At 26.8% G+C, this 20,000-nt stretch overlaps 1 protein-coding gene across 3 annotated transcripts in view; it reads right to left on the bottom strand.

Moving 5' to 3' along the window:
* The window catches only part of LOC136089214 (uncharacterized), a 145,486-nt gene that overhangs the window by 122,680 nt on the left and 2,806 nt on the right, over window positions 1-20,000 (bottom strand). For all 3 annotated transcript variants that reach the window (XM_065814966.1, XM_065814964.1, XM_065814965.1), the window contains exons 2-3: window positions 8,547-8,654; window positions 2,391-2,504 (exon numbers count right to left, since the gene is read on the bottom strand). In XM_065814966.1, the coding sequence (XP_065671038.1) occupies window positions 2,391-2,504; window positions 8,547-8,654 (222 nt within the window). The remainder of the gene's footprint in view (window positions 1-2,390; window positions 2,505-8,546; window positions 8,655-20,000) is intronic.

Below are 20,000 nucleotides of genomic sequence, written 5' to 3'. Positions count from 1 at the left end.
ATTTTTAAAAAAGATTTTTATTGCCGCTTAAACAAAATCTCAAGTGCTTTTATGCGGCAACTTTCATTAAACTTAATGAACTACTTTTATTTTTTATTTAAACTAAGGCTCTGCGTGGGAAAACTTTTGCTCCTCTTTGTTTTGTAATAGTGAAATTTAGCATTGTGTAATTTATGGACGATCTCTTAGGGTTCATAAATTTCTATCATGCTAAATTCATCTTTTGCATAGAAATGATTATTTGCTCTCCTGCATGGAGATTTTCATTCAACATACAAGCCTTGTTTTAAATAAAAAATGCTTAACACAATAGCCTAATGTGTATTTGACGTCATAAAATTCTCTTTATTTTTTTATTTTTTTAAAGGCATTTTTAAATTACTGCAATAATATTAATTATCACAAAACGAATTAAATGTTATTTAACTTCTTTTTTATTATTACTACAAGGGAATGTTTATTTTTTTTAACTTTTTTTAATATTAATTAATTAAATTTATATTACATTTTTAAAAATGTTTAATATTAACAAATTTCTTTTTTTTCTCAACATTTGCATAAATGAATTAGAATATATTAAATTTTTGAATTTTTAAATGATTGCAGCTTTGCAACTACAAATTTTTTATTTAAAAAAAATTAGAGTAACAAATACAAAAATTACGTTAATTTATTTACTTTATTTATTAAAAGTTTATTTTTTTGTTAACATTTTTGTTGTAAAAGCAAAGATTTTTTTCCAAACATATCCAAAAATTATATCGCTGTATATATTGTTTATTAAAAAATAATCGCTGCAATTTAACTTACGTTATAATAAAAAAAGTTTAACTTACATTTCATGCAAATTTTTGATGCAGCCGTTTATTTAAAAATTAATTTTGAGTTTAAAATATATTTAGAAAGATAAAACAGAAAAACAACTGCGATAAAATTGAGCTAATTTTTTAAGAACAAAGAAAATTTAAATATTAAACAGTATTTAAAAGATTTTTAAATAAAATTGAAGTTAAGTTAAAACCAAGCATTAAATTTAATTTTAATAAACTTAAATATATTTTTTAAATCAAAATTAAATTGTATATTTTTTAAATCAAAATTAAATTGTATATTTTTTAAATCTAAATTAAATTATTTCTTTTTTTTTTATTAGAATAAAATTATATATTTTTCTTAAATTATTTTTAAATTAAATCATATATTTTTTATCAAATTTTAATTATATTATTATGATCTTTGCTTCAAGCTTAAAGTATTAGCGTTTTTCAATCAAAAAAACCAATCACTACAATAAAATAAAAACAAAATAGAAATAAATTTTTAATTTTATTTGAGTTTTTTACCTTAGTAAATAGTGCTTATATCTAACATAATTGTCATTCAAACTTTAGTAACAAATATTTTTACATAAACATCATTTAAAAGTTAAGATTTTTTTTTAAAATAATTACTTCCTTTATCTTACCACTTATAGAATAATTTAAAAGTTAAAAAATGATAAAAAGTCGCTTAACTAAAATTGCTGACTGCGAAATTGCTAAAGGCTTAGGTAAATTGCTCAAGGCGTAACATTAAACCCAAACTAAATTTAAAAAAATAAATTATTTTACTTCTGTTAAAAGAAATTTTTTTTCAAAAAAATAATTTAAGCATATACTTAAAAAAATACAATTTGCTTTATTAAACTGTGTTTACTTCTCTCACATTTTATTACAAAACAATTTAAATCAAAAAATTGAATGAAAATGTCAATTTGAAAACCATTAGAATGAAAAAATTAACTATACTTAAATTTTTAATAGTACGCTAGATCAAGAAGCAGTTAATTAGAAAAAACATGGAATCTAATATTTTTTCGTTCAAAAAGCAGTAAATTGGAAAAAACGTGGTATCTAATATTTTTTTGCTTTGATCTTACTCGTTTGGGTCTAGAGATATAGCATGTTTTTGAGCAAATATGAAGTTTTATGATGTTTTAATTTATTAATTAATTTTTTTTAATTAATTTTATTAAATTTATTTAATTTATTTATTAAGAACAGTTCTATTTAATTACTTCATTTTATTTTAAACACATTTTAAGTTATTAACAATATAAACTGTATAAAACAGTTTTAGATTAATGCATGTTTAGATAACCCCTGTGTCTTCACACTGACATAGCCTGCTGCTGTGGGCTTATACATTTTCACATGACACATTAACTCTAAAGTCCATATAATAATAACATAGATTATTTAATTGTAACTACTTAAACAACTTTATATAATATATAATTAAAAATAATTTTTAAAATTAGGAAAATTTTTAAAAAAGATTTGAGATAAATTCAAACAAAAAAAAGAATAAAAATAAATATATGTGATGTGTCAAACTTAGATTTCACTCACTTTGAAGTTGAATTTTGTATTATTGAACAAAATTTTGAATGTAAACTTTGTCTTTGATGATTTTAGTAAAACCACTGATCCACCAGGAAATGTGATTTCAGTTGAACCTACAAACTTGAATTGAATTTAAAATAAATAAAAAATTACTGGTCTAACTTGTTATTAAAGTGATTAAAATAAATCAACAAAATCAATGCTTAAAATAAAAAAACAAAAAAATTATAAAAAATTTATTAAAAAAATAAATTAATAAATTAAATAAATAAAATTATAGAATAAAATGAATAAGATAAAGCAAATGAATAAAGGGTCATTCCAGCTTAATTCAATTTATGCTCGGCATCAAATTTTGATGATTTTCAGAATACAAGCTCATATTAATGAAAGAAAACTTCACTCCAAATTCTAGCATCTGACTCCTTATGGTTTTAGAGATATCAATACTTAGTCCCAATCTCTTTTTTGATTATTTTTTTTAGCGCCATTTACTTTATAAGCTAATTAAATAACACAATTAGCTTTAACTTTGAAATACTTGTTCAATAGTGTTGAAAAATTGTACGTAACTATTTTTTAGGGAGAGGAACACAAAAATGATACCTACAACACTAAAAAAACTAAAGCTTCTTTATGAAAATTTAATTTCAAAATGGTGTAACACTTTTTATAAGTTTTATAATGCCCCATACAAAAAAATTATACCTTGAGATACCTAAAAGATATGACTCTCAAAATATTTTCTATGGTTCTATATATAATTAACTCCTTAGTACAAAAAAAATGCAGGGGTTTTTTTCATTGAATCTGATTTATTTGCATTAAAAGTTTTATAAAAAAATTAAGAAAAGTTGTTATTTTATAATGAAAAAAAAATTACATACATTTATATCTTGCATTTTTTTAACCAAGCACCAGCAGCTATCACAACTTCATTCTAACAAGTACTCAAAAATAGGAACTAAAGTTGTTTCTGAATAAAAAGAGTATTCATATGTTTTTAATTTTTAAACTGAGATTATTAAAGATTGCTTGCCTAATACAAGCATTGAAATATTTTCATGTTTGATTTATAATAACAACCCATGGATTGGGCTAGTGGAGTATATTGATGTTGAAATAAAGACTTTCAAGTTAGATTCATGCATCTATTTTACCCTTTAAAAACATATTGTCAGCCTTCTAGAGATGGTGTGTGCTGGGTTCCATCAACAAACTTATTCTTATTGATAAATACTCCAACAACTGTCACAGGAAGACAATACAAAATCAGTGAAATTGATCAACAAACCAAAGGATAAACATTTTTTGTACAGGGCATCAAAAAACTTACAAAAAACTTTACTTTATTTTGAAACTAACTTTTCATATAGAAGCTTTAATTTTTTTAGTGTTTTAGACGTCATTTTTGAGTTCCTCTACCTAAAATAAGATCTTAAATAGAAAATTCTTAATTAAACATAAAGTTTGTATAAAGTGAAGATCTTTAATGTGAAGATCTAAATAACAATTTTTCTTAATTTTTTATAAAACTTTCAATGCAAATAAATCAGATTCAAAAAAGAAAACCTCCTAAACTAATTAAATTTGTTATAGTTGATAAAAATTATTAGCATTTTTCCATCTATCAAGATCATCTCAAAAAAAACACTTTAAATTTTAGTGGTTTTAAATATAATACTTTAATCACAATAATTACCAAAACATGATTTATATAATTTATATAATTAAAACTAATAAAACTTGCTAACTAACTTTATTTTAAGATAAATATTATAACCATCCCTAGAAATTAAGGTCAGCATTCAGCAATACCAACCTAAAAGTGTTTGAGGTTGGCAAAAAATTGCCAACCTTGTTTCCATGTTTTATGGTAAAATCTTTGTATCTTTGTTTTTTTTGCCGACATGATGACCAAAATAAGGTCAGCAAATTATTGCCGACCTCATTTTTCCTAATTCTGAGGGTTGTAACTCCTTCATTTATAAAAATCCTAAAAATAAAGTAGATCGTCCATTGCAAAGTGTGCAGATGCTTGTCTCTTTACCATTAACTTTTAGCATTGGTAAAAGGTTATCTTTTGAGTTGTTTTTTTGTTTCTGTTTTTTACATCTTCGCTTCCAACAAGGCTGCAAGCAACCACTATTAGAGTTGGAAGTTACTGGAAGAGAAAAGATGAAAATTGAAGAGCAAGATGATGATTCACAGACGACTTAAAAGATTACAAACTATTTAAATCAGGAAAGCAAGATGAAGGAAGCGAATTCCAAAGAGCTGATGTTCGAGGAAAAAACTAGACAAATAAGAGTTTTTGGAGCACTTAGGAACAGTCACAGAAAAAGGATGAGACTTAATTGAGTAACGAGTAACACGAGAATAAATTTTAGTAGGTGGCACAATAGACTCTAGCTCTTTAAAGCAGTACCCATTATAGAATTTGTAGAAAAGAGAATGAGAAGCAATGTTACAATGATGTGATAATAGTTGGAGGTTGGCTATGTTTGCAACGCATTTTTGCACCTTGTCTAAAAGAGGAAGGGCATAATTAGAAGATCCGTTCCAGATATGGCAACAGTATTCCATAAAAGGATGAATTTGAGATTTATAGAGATAGAGAATAGAATCCAGAGTGTCGAGCTCCATAAAAAGATGCAACCTTAGCAGATGCTAATTTTGCAATGGATTTGATATACAGTTTCCAAGAAAGATCGGAAGAAAGAGTTAAACCTAGAAGATGAAGGGTAAATGACTCATCCAGTACATTACCATTCATAAATATAGGAAGATCTAAATTATTGCGATAATGATTGGCTGAAAAAAATTGAGTTTTATCTGAATTAAAGTTCACCAGCCACAGTGAGTCCCATGCTGTAGCAGAAGTGAGATCCTTTTCAAGCTCAAATGCCCCCTCCAAGCAATCAGAGATTGTTGGTTTCTTATCACGACAAGAATAAATGGCAGTATCATCAGCAAACAATGCCACCTTAGATGTGAGGATATCTGGAAGATCATAAATGTAAATTAAAGAGTATATGGCCAAGGACTGAATCTTGAGGAGCCCCTGAAGTTGCAGGATATGAAGAAGAGTGCTATCCATCAAGGACAGTAAAAATTTGTAGGCAATTAGATGATATTTAGGGTTGCTCAAAATATTTACATAATTTTAAGAAATCACTCAAATCTAAAGTTTTCCATTATTTTAAATTGATTTAGAACAGCTACATTATTCTCAAAATACTTCAAACTATGTTACCCACAAAATAACATTTATAAATGGTAAAACTAGTTTTATCAATTAGTAAAAATTGAGTCAGTAAAATATACTGCTTTCTATAGTTTATATGCATCATGTAATATGTAATGAATGATTACAAAATTTTCATCTCAGGTAAATTTATATTTAAAATAAATTTAGTACAATAATTAGTATTTTAAGGTCTATGTTACTCAAAACTTTAAAAATTGTAACACACACATAATGGACATATTTTGAAAAAGATGCTGACTTGTCAACGCCATCAAAAATGAAATTGATTTTGGGTTTTTAAGAAAACTTTAAGATATTTATTCACAATTGAAAAAGATTAAATTGTCAAGCAAAAAATAACTTAACATTTTCTATGTACAAACTTGGAGAAATTATTTTTTATTATCAAATTAATTTATTTCATTCAAACTTTTTTTTAAATTATTTTCCAAATATAATTTCCAAATGCCTTCAAACATTAGTCGAATGCTAATAGTTTATAAAAGTTCAAGTTGTTCTCACTAAGCAAGATTAGAAAGCAAAGCAATCTATGTTAATAATACCCTTGAAAATAAAGTCATATTTTTTAAAATCAAATAATAAATGAGGTGATTGAAAAGATTAAACAAAAAATATACACTATGTTACTAGGTTAAATCTCTAAATAACACTCTGAAGAGACTTAACTTCTTCAAAGTTATGATACTCTGGAGAGACTTAACTTCTTCAAAGTTATGACACTCTAGAGAAACTTAATGTCTTTAAAGTTGTGACACTCTTGAGAGACTTAACTTCCTAAAAGTTATGACACTCTGGAGAAACTTAACTTCCTTTAAGGCATCCAATTTTTAATCATTTAATAAACTTAATGCATTATTTAATACTCAGTAGGGTGCATCCAACGCCCGATATTTTTGAAAATTGATCTGCCCCTATTCTCAAAATTTTCTATTGGTTCTCATAAGACACTCTGTTAAATTTTTTTCAAAATTGAATGAGATTTAGGTCACCTCAAGTCTGAAACTTGCATCGAGACCCTAAACAGAAGAAAAAAAAGTTTTTCGAATGTATGTCATGTTGGGTCTCAAACGAAGCAAAATTTTATAAAAATTATTATTCTAATAAGAATTATTCTAAGAATTATTATTTTAAGTTTTATTGCATAAAAATTATTATCTTTTAACAAAAACTTAAAAAAAAAAACATTATTTCATGGTTTTTGTCGAAATTTTTTTCCATGTTAATTTTAACAAAAAATGATAATTTTGAAATTTTTATAAAACTTTGCTTCTTTTAAAAACATAAATGACATACATTTGAAAAACTTTTTTTTCTTCTGTTTAGGGTCTTGTTGCAATTCTCAGACTTGAGGTGGGCCCCCTAAAGCTCATTCAATTTTGAAAATATTTAACAGTGTCTTGTGAGAACCAATAGAAAGTTTTAAGAATAGGGACAGATCTATTTTTGAAAGTACGGGGGCATTGGATAAACCCTTGTGCTCAGTGAATATATTTATAGACTTTAAATTCTTGTATTTTCACTTAAACTAACTTAAAGCAATAGCTTGTCAAAAGAATATCTGCCCTATAGAAAAAAAAATTTTAATAATTATTTTAATTTTAATTTATTGTTATAAGTAATTTTTTTGTTCAACGCAAAAAAAATTACTTTTATCAATAATATTACAAAGTTTTTCTATAAAAAAATTATGACATTTCTGGGTTGATTTTAATGTTTCTTTGTTTGTTTTCAAAGTAATTTGTCTAGAAAGCTAATAAATTTTGAAAATTATTTTTTCATTAAACTGAGCTGAGAATAAAATTATGTTATTCAAGTGGTTTCCTGAAGTAAAAAGAGCACCACCCTCTATCACCTTTCATTTATCATGGCTCCTTTTATTATAAATGCTTTTTTTTTAATGTTATTTTAAATTTAATTCAAGAATTTAAACCAAGTTGAAAAAATCAAAGCTTTAACTAAATCATTACTCAAGTAAAATCTTTAGACCCCAAAATTTACTATTGTTAGGTTCACTATATGGGATTGCGGTAGTGAGAAAAGTTAGTATTATATTCTGGTTGGTATTAATAACCAGTCACTACCGAAGTTATTGAAAGTAAGTTTTTTAAATATCAACACTTTCAAAAGATCGGTATTGAATGGTATCTTTTGAAAGTGTTTGGTAGTGTAAACTGGTTAGCCCGCCTACAAGACAAAATATACTATCTTAAATGATTGTTCATATTTTTTACAACAATTTAAAAATGCCAACTTAAAAAAAAAGGGTGGAGCCTTTTGAAATTTTTTTTAAAAAAATTTTTAAATTGGTTTTTATTTTCCCAGAGACAAAATATGTATCAAGGCTTGATCAAAATTACATTGTATTTTTTTTTAAATATTTAATGTATGAAAATAAATATTTAATTTTAATAACTTTAAATTTAATTTTAATAAAATATCAAATGTTCAGGTAAAATTATTATGCTCTGAAGTTTTTTAATTTAGGACAAAATATTTTTAATTAAATTTATTTCAAAAAATTTGTATTATTACCAATATTTTTTTTTTTTTTTGATATTGAGTTCGGTAATGGCAAAAGGGACTTCGGTAGTAGGGAACAATTTTCATTATTGGAAAAAATGTTTTTAATTTTAAACACTCGATATTGAAATTGAGTTTTTTGAAATCGCACTTTCAATATCATTACTACCGATAGTTTGGTGTTTTTTGATACTTCAATAGTTTGGTAGTGATATCACAATGCCCTAGTTCACTATATACAGAAACTTTAATTAGCAGCAAAGATTAAATTTTGTTCATAGCTTAACAGCAATGGTTTTTCTACCTGAAACAAATATTTTGGGTAACAAGTTGTCTAACTTAAAAATTAAAAAAACTCAAAACATTTTTACCTGACTTTTATCTTTTGTGTCGTTAGTTTTAAAACAAAACAAATATGCCTTCTCTAATTGGGCACTAGAATTAAGCTTTCCTTTTAAAACAAACCAATGTTGAAGGTACTATAAATTTAATTTATATGAATTATCAAACCAAAAAAATAAAAAAATAATTCTATATTTTATACTGAAAATTAACACATTAACAATATATAAAGTATACTTTTGCAATATATAATATTTTGCAACAATATATAAAATATACACTTGCATTTTTTAACTTTTTAATTTTTAATATTTTTTATTAAGTTTTTTAAAAGAACAAGAATAAACTTTAATTTCATATAAAGAAGAAAGTGAAGGAAAATAATCAAAAATTATCAATAATATAATAAGGGCAATTCTCAGATTAGTGAAACCAGAGTGCTAATTTTTCAAACACTTTTTTTACGATTTTTTTGCATATTTTTACAATAAACTAACTAAATTTACATTTTAAAATACATTTAGAAGTTTTTGTATAGTGTATGCAAAAATATTGGTATTAAATTCTTCAGTTACTAAAATTTGAAACTTTTCAATTTTTTATGTCAGTATATTATTTTCCATTTATCATAATAAATATTTAATATTGTTATAATTACATAAAAGCATTTTCATAACTATTTTAATATAAGTTAAAGAAAACAAAAAATTTAGCTTTGAAAAAATATTTATACATATATATTACAGTTCAGTAATTACCCTTTTTGTGATGTCACACATGTAACAAAAAACAATAAAAAGTTTTATTTATGAGCAAACTAGAATGCTTTTTTGAAAATATTTTTAGTCATAAGCAAAAAGTATTAAAGAAACAAAATTAAAAAAAAAATTATGATACTGTGGTAAAATAACTAAAAAAAGTTATAAAAAGTTGGGCCACACACATAACAGTTTTTAAATTAATGGTATATAGGTAACATTACACATATAAGACTATTATATTTAAAAAATCAGAAAATAAATAATTGCTAAAGATTGGAACTAAATCATTAATACTAAATATTTTTTCTGAATATTTTAACGTTAATATAATATTGATATAAATTACTTTTTTTTTTTAATTATTCTTAATTTCTTTAATAAATTTAACAAGAAAACAACCATAGTATATTTAAAAGTTATTTCAGTTTAAATTAGCTTGAAAGGATGAATTAAATAATTCTACAAATTATTGATTTTAAGGACTTTGTAAACTTTAACAGTTTCCTGTTTTAAGCTTAGGTAAATATATAATAAAGATAAAAATGTCTTGAACTGAGAGATTAAAAAACTTCAGAGGAAAACAAAAAGCTGACAAAGAATAACTGTTCAATAAAAATTACAAGGATTAAGAATCTGTGAAAAATGAAAGTTACAAAAATGAACAGCACAGAAAAGGTTCATATAAAAAATGGAAACAAAAAAAAATTAGTTGACAAAAATTTAAAGGCTAATTAAATGTTTTGATAGAATGTAAAGAGAAAAAGCTGAGAAAATATTTTTTGAGAGAGGCTTACTCTATTTTTTAATCGACTTAAGGAGAGATAATGTTATTCTCTTCATTTTGTAAGCTTAGGCCAAAATATATACTTTTTTTCAGAAGAAACATCCACAGACCAGTGTAATTGAAATTTGCATAAGAACTTTTACTTACTACTTTAAGCAATAGGCATCAACTATAATAGTTAATATTGTGTCTTCAATTACAATCCAAAATGGTGAATAGGAGAAGTAATAGAGGAATTACTACTTACTTTATCTAAATTTCAGGAACACATTCATATTAAAAGAGCTCAAGCAGCTGAATTTGAAAAAGAAAAGGGGATTGGCAAAGAAAAAGTTCTTCAGGTGGATTTTGCAATGGGATAAATATGCAAATATCCAAATGAAATACAAAGTGCACTGTGGAGTAGGAACACTGTTCAATTGTTTACTGCTACTGTTTTCAACAACAATAATTGCAAAACATATCTTATCTGTTCAGACACTTGAGGCAAGGAAAAATATAGTGTTTACTGCTTTATTAGGTAATTATATGAGCTACTTATGTCTGAAAACTGTAATAATGATGCTAAAACTCTTTTCACATTTGGCTCATTATCAGAATTTAAAAATAAATTACGATGAAATTACTCAACCAATTATCTTTACAATAAAATAAAATGTTTGCAGATGGTGTTGCAGTAAGAGTTAAGTAGCAGTAAGAAATGTATGAGCAAGAATGAGAAAGTGTGTGTATAAACGTCTAAGGATTTTTTCAATGTTTTTAAACCATTAAAACAGCTACTAATATTCTCTATATTAGAAATGATAATATCATTAGTAAAATTGGCAACAAAAAACCTCGGTTAGAAATCAAAAAAATACCAGGAGTATGAAAATTCATCATGTCAATGCTTTCAATAAATGCAAGTCATTTTTCAAATCAAGTGACTCAAAGTCATCTGATTTTCAAATAAACAATATTAATGCTAAAACAGAAATAGCTTTTAATGATTGGTGCCTTGTGAAGATCAATGAAACTATGAACCCTGATAAAATAAAGCTTAAACTATAAAATAAAAATGCTACTCAGTTTAATCTTTATTTCAGTTATTTAAAAAAAAATAATAATAAATAAAAAATTGTTTCAAATTTATTAAATCATTAAAAGTTCGTACAGTGTCACACACGTAACAAAATTTGTCATTTATTTTTATGAAGTTAATGAAATTTTGAAAAATAAAAGTTTTTTTTTATAAACATCAACATGTTGTTTGTAAAATAAAAAAAATCATTAAACTAATCATAGCCAATTACCAGAAATATTAAATCAAAGTTTAAAATTCAAATTTATAGTTTTGTACGCTTCACACACATAACGCAACTAATCAATTCTTTTACTAGTAAGTGCAATAAACATATTATTAAGAGAAATACTACTTTACTTCAAACACATCTCTTACTATAATATTTGCAATATATATCTTGCATATCTGTAGTAAACTATTTTTATGACCCCTTTTATTTGAAAATATTTGTACTAGAGTCTCACACATAACGTGAAAATCACCCATAAGAGTTGTGATTTGTCTGTTTATTAAACTTATTGTTTCATATACATAAATCATAAAATAGAAAATAAATCATCAAACTTTAATAATAACAGAATAAGGTTAGTATTTTGTAATTAAAACAAGGTTATTTAAGATTTTTTCAATTTTTCTTTTTTAAAAGAGAGAATTTCCCGGTTTAAAAAACTCATGTTTTTAACAAACTTTTGAACTGCTAACGATAAAAATCAAACTTCTACATATAATTTAATATTTTCAACTTGATAATATATAAAATTGATTAAAAATTTAGAAAAGTCAAAAAATTTTTGCATAAAAGTTTTTTTGTTTAATTCAGTCTGCAAAAATTAATGAATTGAATCATGTTACTATAGAGGTAGCCAGTTTTTTATTTGATAGAAATCTTATGCATCAAATTGACTTTTTATAAGTAAAAAATTATTCTAGCTGCCTCTATAGTAAGATACTTTTATTCATTTTTACGGGTGTACACTTTTTAAAGAACTGACTAAGATTATTCTCCTAAAACCTTTGTTATTTATAGTTATAAAAAACAAAATAATGTAATAAATAAACCTGCTTTAATGTTAAATTAAGTAAACTATTAGTTTACAAATCTTTATTACCAGTAAACTAAATTAATCTCTAAATAAAACTCTGGTTTTCCTAATATTTGAATTTTTTTTTAATGTGCACATAAAGAAACAAATGAAAAATAATTATAAAAAAATTCCTATAAAAAAATTTTTTCAAAATATTTAATGACTCTCAGATAACCTATTTCCATTATTAGTAGGAGTGAAACGCTAAGTGGGAGTGCAACGCTAAGTGGGACTGCAACGCTAAGTGGGAGTGCAACGCTAATTAGGAGTGCAACGTTAAGTGGGGCAGAGTGAAAATAACTTTTTTTTTTAATTCAATATTTTCTCTCATTAAAATAAAGATAAACAAGTTGAATAAGAACTAACCTTTTTGACCAAATCAAATGAAAATTTTCAAAATTTTTTATATTTGAAGTTTTTCATTTCAAAAAATACTTTGTAGTACAATTCCTTTTGAATGCATTACCATTAGTCTAAATGGGTACTTTAAAGGAGTTTTAGAATTGAGCAGGAGCATTTACTGTATAATATTATTATTGCTAAAGACACTTTGGAGTGGCATAAATTGAGAAAGGTTAATTTTGTACCAGAAAAGCTCAGTCCAACAAATTGCCCACAATTTTTCCCCATCAAAAAATATAGGCATATTGGCAAAGAATATTTGCATAAAACAGGCAAGACTAATAATTCAGTACATAAATTGCTTAAGGCATGGTCAATCATAAGCGAGAAAATGACAATAACAGTAGTGCAGAAACTAATTGGCACCATCACCAGTAATATATGACTATTTATATGATAAGTAACTTGATATTTCAAAACAACTTTTAATCAAATATTTATATATATTGTGTGAAACGCTTTTAAATAATAACAAATTACTTCAAATGATTGTTTATAACAAACACTTTTAATTTATTTAAATTACCAAAGACTATTTGATATAACTTTTTTATTTTTATAAATATATGTTATTTTCGACAAAATACACCATAGTAACATCCTAATAACACAAGATAATTTAAGAGTTATATATATAACATAAGTGTTGTAAATTCTTTTTTTAAAGTCATTTTATTCTTTGTCGAATAAATGAAGCTTTTTCTTTACAAAGAAATGTTTAGTCTTTTTAATTAACGTACACAAAAGAAAAAAGTAATAAAAACTTGATGTTTAATATAGACTTTACGCGCTGTTATTAAAGATGGCAGACGTATTTTTGTGGAGATAAAAAAAAAAAAAAGTAAAAATTTTTATTACGTTAACAAAAATAAGAAACAAAGTTTACATAACATAAACATTTGGATATTGAATTTTTGGATTGGATACTGAAACTTTTTTTTTTTCAGTTCCTGTACAATAAGGAAAGAATGACAAACATTACCAAAGCCATGCTTGACCAAATTTTGGTAAATTATATAACCAGAGCAACGTTAGACAAAGCACTAGCTGATTTAAAAAATGAACATGCATCTGAATTACAGACTATGAAAAATTCAAATAAAATTATTCTAGATTTGTATAAATCAGATTATGAAAAAGAAATAAACCAACTAAAAAATGAAAAGGCACATTTGAGATCACAAATGACAAAAAATGAAACTAAACAAGCACAAATTGAAAAAAAAGCTACTAGCGGATCAGTTACATGCTCATCAATAGTAAAAAACGAGAAACTACACCAAGTAAACACAGCAATAAATGAACAAAAAGACAGAGATAAAAGAAAAAAAAACATAATCATTTCAGGTACCACAGCAACAGTTACTGGGAGCGATGAGGAAGAACAAGCAAAAACTGAAAAACAAGTTAGTCAAATATTCAACTATATAGGAGCAGCCACCAATCCAGTGCTTGTCAGAAGACTAAAACGATTTCAAAAAGACGCAATAGCAGGCATAAATACTGTACCACCAAAATCACAACATGAAAAAATATTAGTTATACTATGTGACGAGTCAGAGAGAAATCCAATATTAGCCAAAGTAAAGAAACTCGGTTATAAAACGAACCCACAGTACAAAGGTATTTCACCAGATATGACACAAGCAGAGCAATATAAAATATTGAGCTCAGAAATTTAAGAGACACAAAAATGCAGCAAGAAGACCAGATGATCCCTTTTGATATGCGATACGTTGAAACGGACTTGTCAAGTTTAAATGTAATGTTGAGAACAGATAGAGAACTGAGCAGTACTAACAAATACCTACAATATTTATATACGAATGCAACACCACTTGGCAACAAAATGGAAGAATTTAAAATCTTGTGTGAATCAAAAAAAGTCTATATAGCTGTAATTACTGAAACATGGTTTCAAAAATTATCTATTGTACAGTTAGAAGGTTACACCATATAGAAGAAAAATAGATCTGATGGGCGAAAAGGTTGCCTTGTGCATAGAAAGCAACCTCACATCATATGAAATAAGTATTGGTAATCAGGATAGCAAAATAGGACAAATATGGGCTGTTATTGTAATTAGAAATATCAAATGCCTCATTGGATGTTTATATAGACCAAACAATCAAATAGACATAAATGATCTTAGTCAAATTATACATTGTGCAAAAAATAAAGTAGATGGTAATATATATGCAGATGTAGTAATACTAGGAGATTTTAATTTTCCAAACATTATCTGGAATAGTGGATATGTTGAGAGTGTAAATAGTAGTGAAAATTCAATGGAACACATATTTACTGATATATTAAACAACAAACTTTTATTTCAGCATGTTAATATTCCAACTTTTTAACTGTCAGAAACACAATTAAAAAACACACTGGACTTGATACTTATCAACAATAGTAATAGAATATATGAGCTATAATCACATGAAGTCCTGGGTTGTACAAACAAAGGGCACTTAGTATTGGCATTTAAACTTGAAATAAACATTAAACAGAGTAGCAGAACACCAAAATATAAATTTGACTATACCAGAGGAGACTACACAAAAATAAATGAAAAAGTGAACTCAATCGACTGGAACTTCTGTTTTCATAAATCAACAACACAACAAATGTACGATACTTTTATATTAAACATAAACTATCTGAGTAATTTATATATACCAAAAAATGATGTTAACACAAAACACAAACACAAGAGAAATCCATGGTTTAGCGATAACCTTAGACCATTAGTAAGAATGAAAAAATATCTAAAATACATAAATTTAGCAGCCAAATGGAAAAATGCAGAAAACGTCAAAGCATACAAAACAATAACAGAATTAGTATCAAAAGAAGCGGTATTAGCCAGAAAGAACTATGAAAGAAACCTGATAATAAAATCAAAATCAAATTCAAAACTTCTTTCTAGATATGTAAACAGTTAGAGGAATACAAAGCAATCAATTAAAGCCGTTTTGAACACTAATGGTACTGTAACAATAACTCAAATTGAGATTGGAGATTATCTAAGCAACCAGTTTAATAGTGCCTTTGTAAACAAAAGCAACACAAAGCCAGTAATAGAAGATAAACCAATAAGTCACACACTTTATATAAATGACAACTTTATTGATTACATAGATATTCTGAATTGAATTGAAGCACTAAATATGTACAAAGCGTGTGGTGCAGACAATTTACATCCTATTTTGTTAAAGCAATGCGCAAAGTCAGTAGCATTGCCACTTACGTTAATCTACAAATCATCTTACATCACAAGTCACCTCCCTCTACAGTGGCGTACTGCAAATGAGACACCAATTTTAAAAAAAGGATATAAGTTGAATGCATTGAACTACAGACCTGTGTCAATAACGTCAATGCAAAGAGTGGTTCAAGGAGTGATGCAATGTTAACATGGAGAAATATATTAAGTGGTGTTCCACAGGGATCTATTCTAGGGCCACTCCTTTTTACCAGAGAAAATCAAAAGCACTGTAAAAATATATGGGTCAAATCATTATACTTCAACCAATTTAAAAGTGCAGCACAGAATGACAATGATGGCAAAGAACATAAGAAGTCTGCAGTACCAATACCGTTTACAGACACTAAATTTAACAACATTGTCAGAAAGAAGACAAAGAGGAGATCTTATCCAACTATTTAAAATTTTCAATAAAATCGAAAAAGTAGAACTTTTAAACAAACAAACTTTCTCAAAATAAAAGATGTCACAATAAGAAATACAGTAGAGAACAAACCAAGCTTATACCAAGAAACAAATTCTTTATAAACAGAACTGCAAATTTGTGGAACGCATTGCCATTAGTAGTCATCAATTCAACAAACGTAAATAATTTCAAAAACAAATTATTTAGTATCAAAAATTAACTTAAAAACTAATTTTGTTTAAATATTTTGAATTAAATTGTTGCATATTATCAAAAGCTATCAAAGTGAGTTTTTAACTCACTCGCTGTTAATGCAGCTACATTTTTAACTACTATTACTATTACATAACTTTAAAACTTTGACCTTTTCTAACAAATTTTTTAAAGCTTTTAAATAACTTTTTTTTAGTTTTGTAAGCTTCTTTTTTTTATTTTCTCTTTTAATTAAATTTTTTTTTTAATTCTTATTACTGTATTTTTTTTGTAATTTGCTCTTTAGTTTAGCTCAGGGTATATTTAAAACACTTAAATTGTCGAAACATGCAAACAGCATGGTTTAAGTTGATTTAAAAAGTGTTTTGAAAAATGTTTTATGCAAGGACAGACAAGGAATCCAACTGCAGGCATTTGAGATAAATATATATATTTATATATATATATATATATATATATATATATATATATATATACATATATATATATATATATATAAATATAAATATATATATATATATATATATATATATAAATATAAATATATATATATATATATAAATATATATATATATATATATATATATATATATATATATATATATATATATATATATATATATATACCATAAAATCGTCAAAGTTCGGTCACCACATAACTTTGGTCATTTAAAGAAAAATGTAAAAAAGCATGCAAAACTCAAAATTTACATACTTTTTTTCTTGAATATTTGTTATTACTTCATAAATATGAATCTATAAAAAAAATAATGTTTGTTTTCAACCTGCTGAAACAATTAGTTAGCAAAACAACAATTTAAAAAAGGCAAACTAAAAAAGTCTAAAATACGCAAAGTATTAAAATAAATGATCAAATTTAACCTTATTATTATTAAGAAACTGAAAATTAATTGAATTTACAAAAAAAAATTAATAATTTTTAAATATTACCTACTTTTTTTTTAAAATTAGTGAAATTTTAAAATACTCTTACTTCAGTCATTTATGGATAAACAACCAAGGAGACTTAACTTGTAAATTTACCAGTAAATTTAGACTTTTTGTAATGGATACTTCATTTCAGTGAAGGGGTAAACAGATTCTATTTGTTGACCAGCCTCGCACCCCTTCTTCATCTATTAGGCTGGCGCAGATGTATTTTTAATACATTGTTTCCAGTTTAGGATGTTGAATGCTGGATCTTCTTGACTCAATGCATGGGTTTTGCTCGTGTCTCTGTTTTTATGACTAGACAACTCATTCTATCATCTCCTAATGAGGGTACAGCTCTAAAACTCAGATTTATTGTTCTGAGGCTGGCTGGTAGTCAGGTTTTCCAAACTCCGTGGTAGCTCTCATAGAGGCTGATTTCATCAACAGATGAAAAATATCAAAGTATTAACTGTGCCATGTTGCGCATGAATGGTGTCCCTGCTTGTACTTTTGGTGTGCATTGTGGAGGCTACATTTGGGGCCGTTTGTTACGGCTTAGGGTTTATTAGTACTAATGAGGCATTTACTTGGGCTATTAAACAGTGTTCTGAGTACTATCTATGCTTTGAGTCAAGTTCTTCAATCAAATTTGAAAATAAATCGTTTAGCACCACTTCACTCTATCGCCTTTCTCTTTGTTCTATATTGCTCTCTTCATCTCAAGACTGCACTCTTTTTGATGTTATTTCTGATCATATTGACCAAACCCTCTCTCTTTATCCATCAGCTAATATAGTTGTTGTCGGTGACATTAATGCTCACCACTGTGAATAGCCTGGCTCTAGTGTCAGTGATTCTACAGGCATTAAAGCCAACAACTTTTGCTTTCTAAATCCCTAACTCAATTAGTCAACTTTGCAATTCGTTTTCCAGACAACCCAAATCATTTATCTTCTCTACTCGACTTATGTCTTGTTTCTGATCCTAGTCAGTGCTCAGTTTCTCCACATTCACCCTAAGGTGCTTCTGATCACAGTTTGATCTCTCTAAAACTAATATCTCATTCTTCTTTATCACCTGAATCGCCCTATTATCATACCTGTTACAACTACAGTAAAGCTGACTGGGATTCTTTCTGTGATTTTCTTCATGAAGGCCCTTGGGTAGAAATCTTTTGTCTTCCTGTCAACAAATGTGCTTCATACATAACTTTGTGGATTCAGGCTGGTATGGAATATTTTGTTCCCTCTTGACAATTCCAGGTCAAGCATCACTCTCCTCCATGGTTTTCCTCACACTGTGCTGCTGCAATTGGTAATCGAAACCGTTGCTTCCATATTTATCAGCAAAATAACTCTCCAGAAAACAGACATCTGTTTATTAATGCTAGAAACCATTGTAAAAAGGTTTTGTCTAAGGCCAAAGCCCAATATTCTCAGGTCATGAAATCTCGTATATCATCTAAAAAATTAGGCTCTCGTGACTTCTGGAGAATCTTTAATAGTATTAGTAATAAGGGCAAATCTTTAATTCCATCTCTCTTGTATGGTTCAGACTTTGTCACCTCACCTAAAGACAAAGCTGAATTGCTTGTTAAGAACTTTTCATCAATATCATCATTTGATTCCACTAGTTGCGTTCTACCTGATATTACCAACAAACTAGTTGATCCATTGCTTGACATTCATATCTTTCCAGCTTCTGAATCTAAAGTGATTTCCTGCCTAGACTCTTTTACAGCTTGTGGCCCAGACAACATACCTGTTATTGTCTTGCAGAAGTGTTCTCCGGAGCTGTCGTCTATACTCTCAAAACTATTTAACAAGTGCTTATCAGAGTCTTGTTTTCCACCCTGCTGGAAAGCAGCATCTGTTATCCCTATCTTCAAAAATTCTGGAGAGCGATTTGATTCGTCTGACTACCGTCCCATTAGTCTTCTTCCTATCATAAGCAAGGTTTTTGAATCTTTAATTAACAAATACTTAATTTCCCATCTTGAATCAAATAACTTGACCATCAATATGGATTTCGATCTTCTCGTTCTACAGCTGATTTGCTAACAGTAATAACTGATAGGTTTTATCGTGCATTAGATAAAGGTGGAGAGGTTAAGGCCATCGCTCTTGACATTTCAAAAGCTTTTGATAAAGTCTGGCATGCTGGTCTACTCCATAAGCTTTCTTCTTTTGGTGTATCTGGCAACATCTTTAAGATTATTAAATCCTTCCTTTCCAATCCTATTATAAAGGTTGTCCTTGATGGACAGCACTCTTCTTCTTATTCTGTAACTTCAGGGGTTCCTCAAGGTTCTATCCTTGGCCTTATACGCTTTTTAATTTACATTAATGATCATCCAGATATTCTCACATCTAAGGTGGCATTGTTCACTGATGATACTACCACTTATTCTTGTCATGATAAAAAACCAACACTCTCTGATAGCTTGGAGGGGGCATTTAAGCTTGAAAAGGATCTCACTTCTGCTACAGCATGGGGCTCACAGTGGCTGGTGAACTTCAATACAGATAAAACTCAATTTTTTTCAGCCAATCAAACCAGTTATCGCAA

Source organism: Hydra vulgaris, chromosome 13 (assembly GCF_038396675.1).
Source record: "Hydra vulgaris chromosome 13, alternate assembly HydraT2T_AEP".
In the NCBI taxonomy this organism is placed as follows: domain Eukaryota; kingdom Metazoa; phylum Cnidaria; class Hydrozoa; order Anthoathecata; family Hydridae; genus Hydra; species Hydra vulgaris.
Note: the sequence above shows the minus strand (reverse complement) of the source record. Positions and strands in the feature narration are given on the sequence as shown.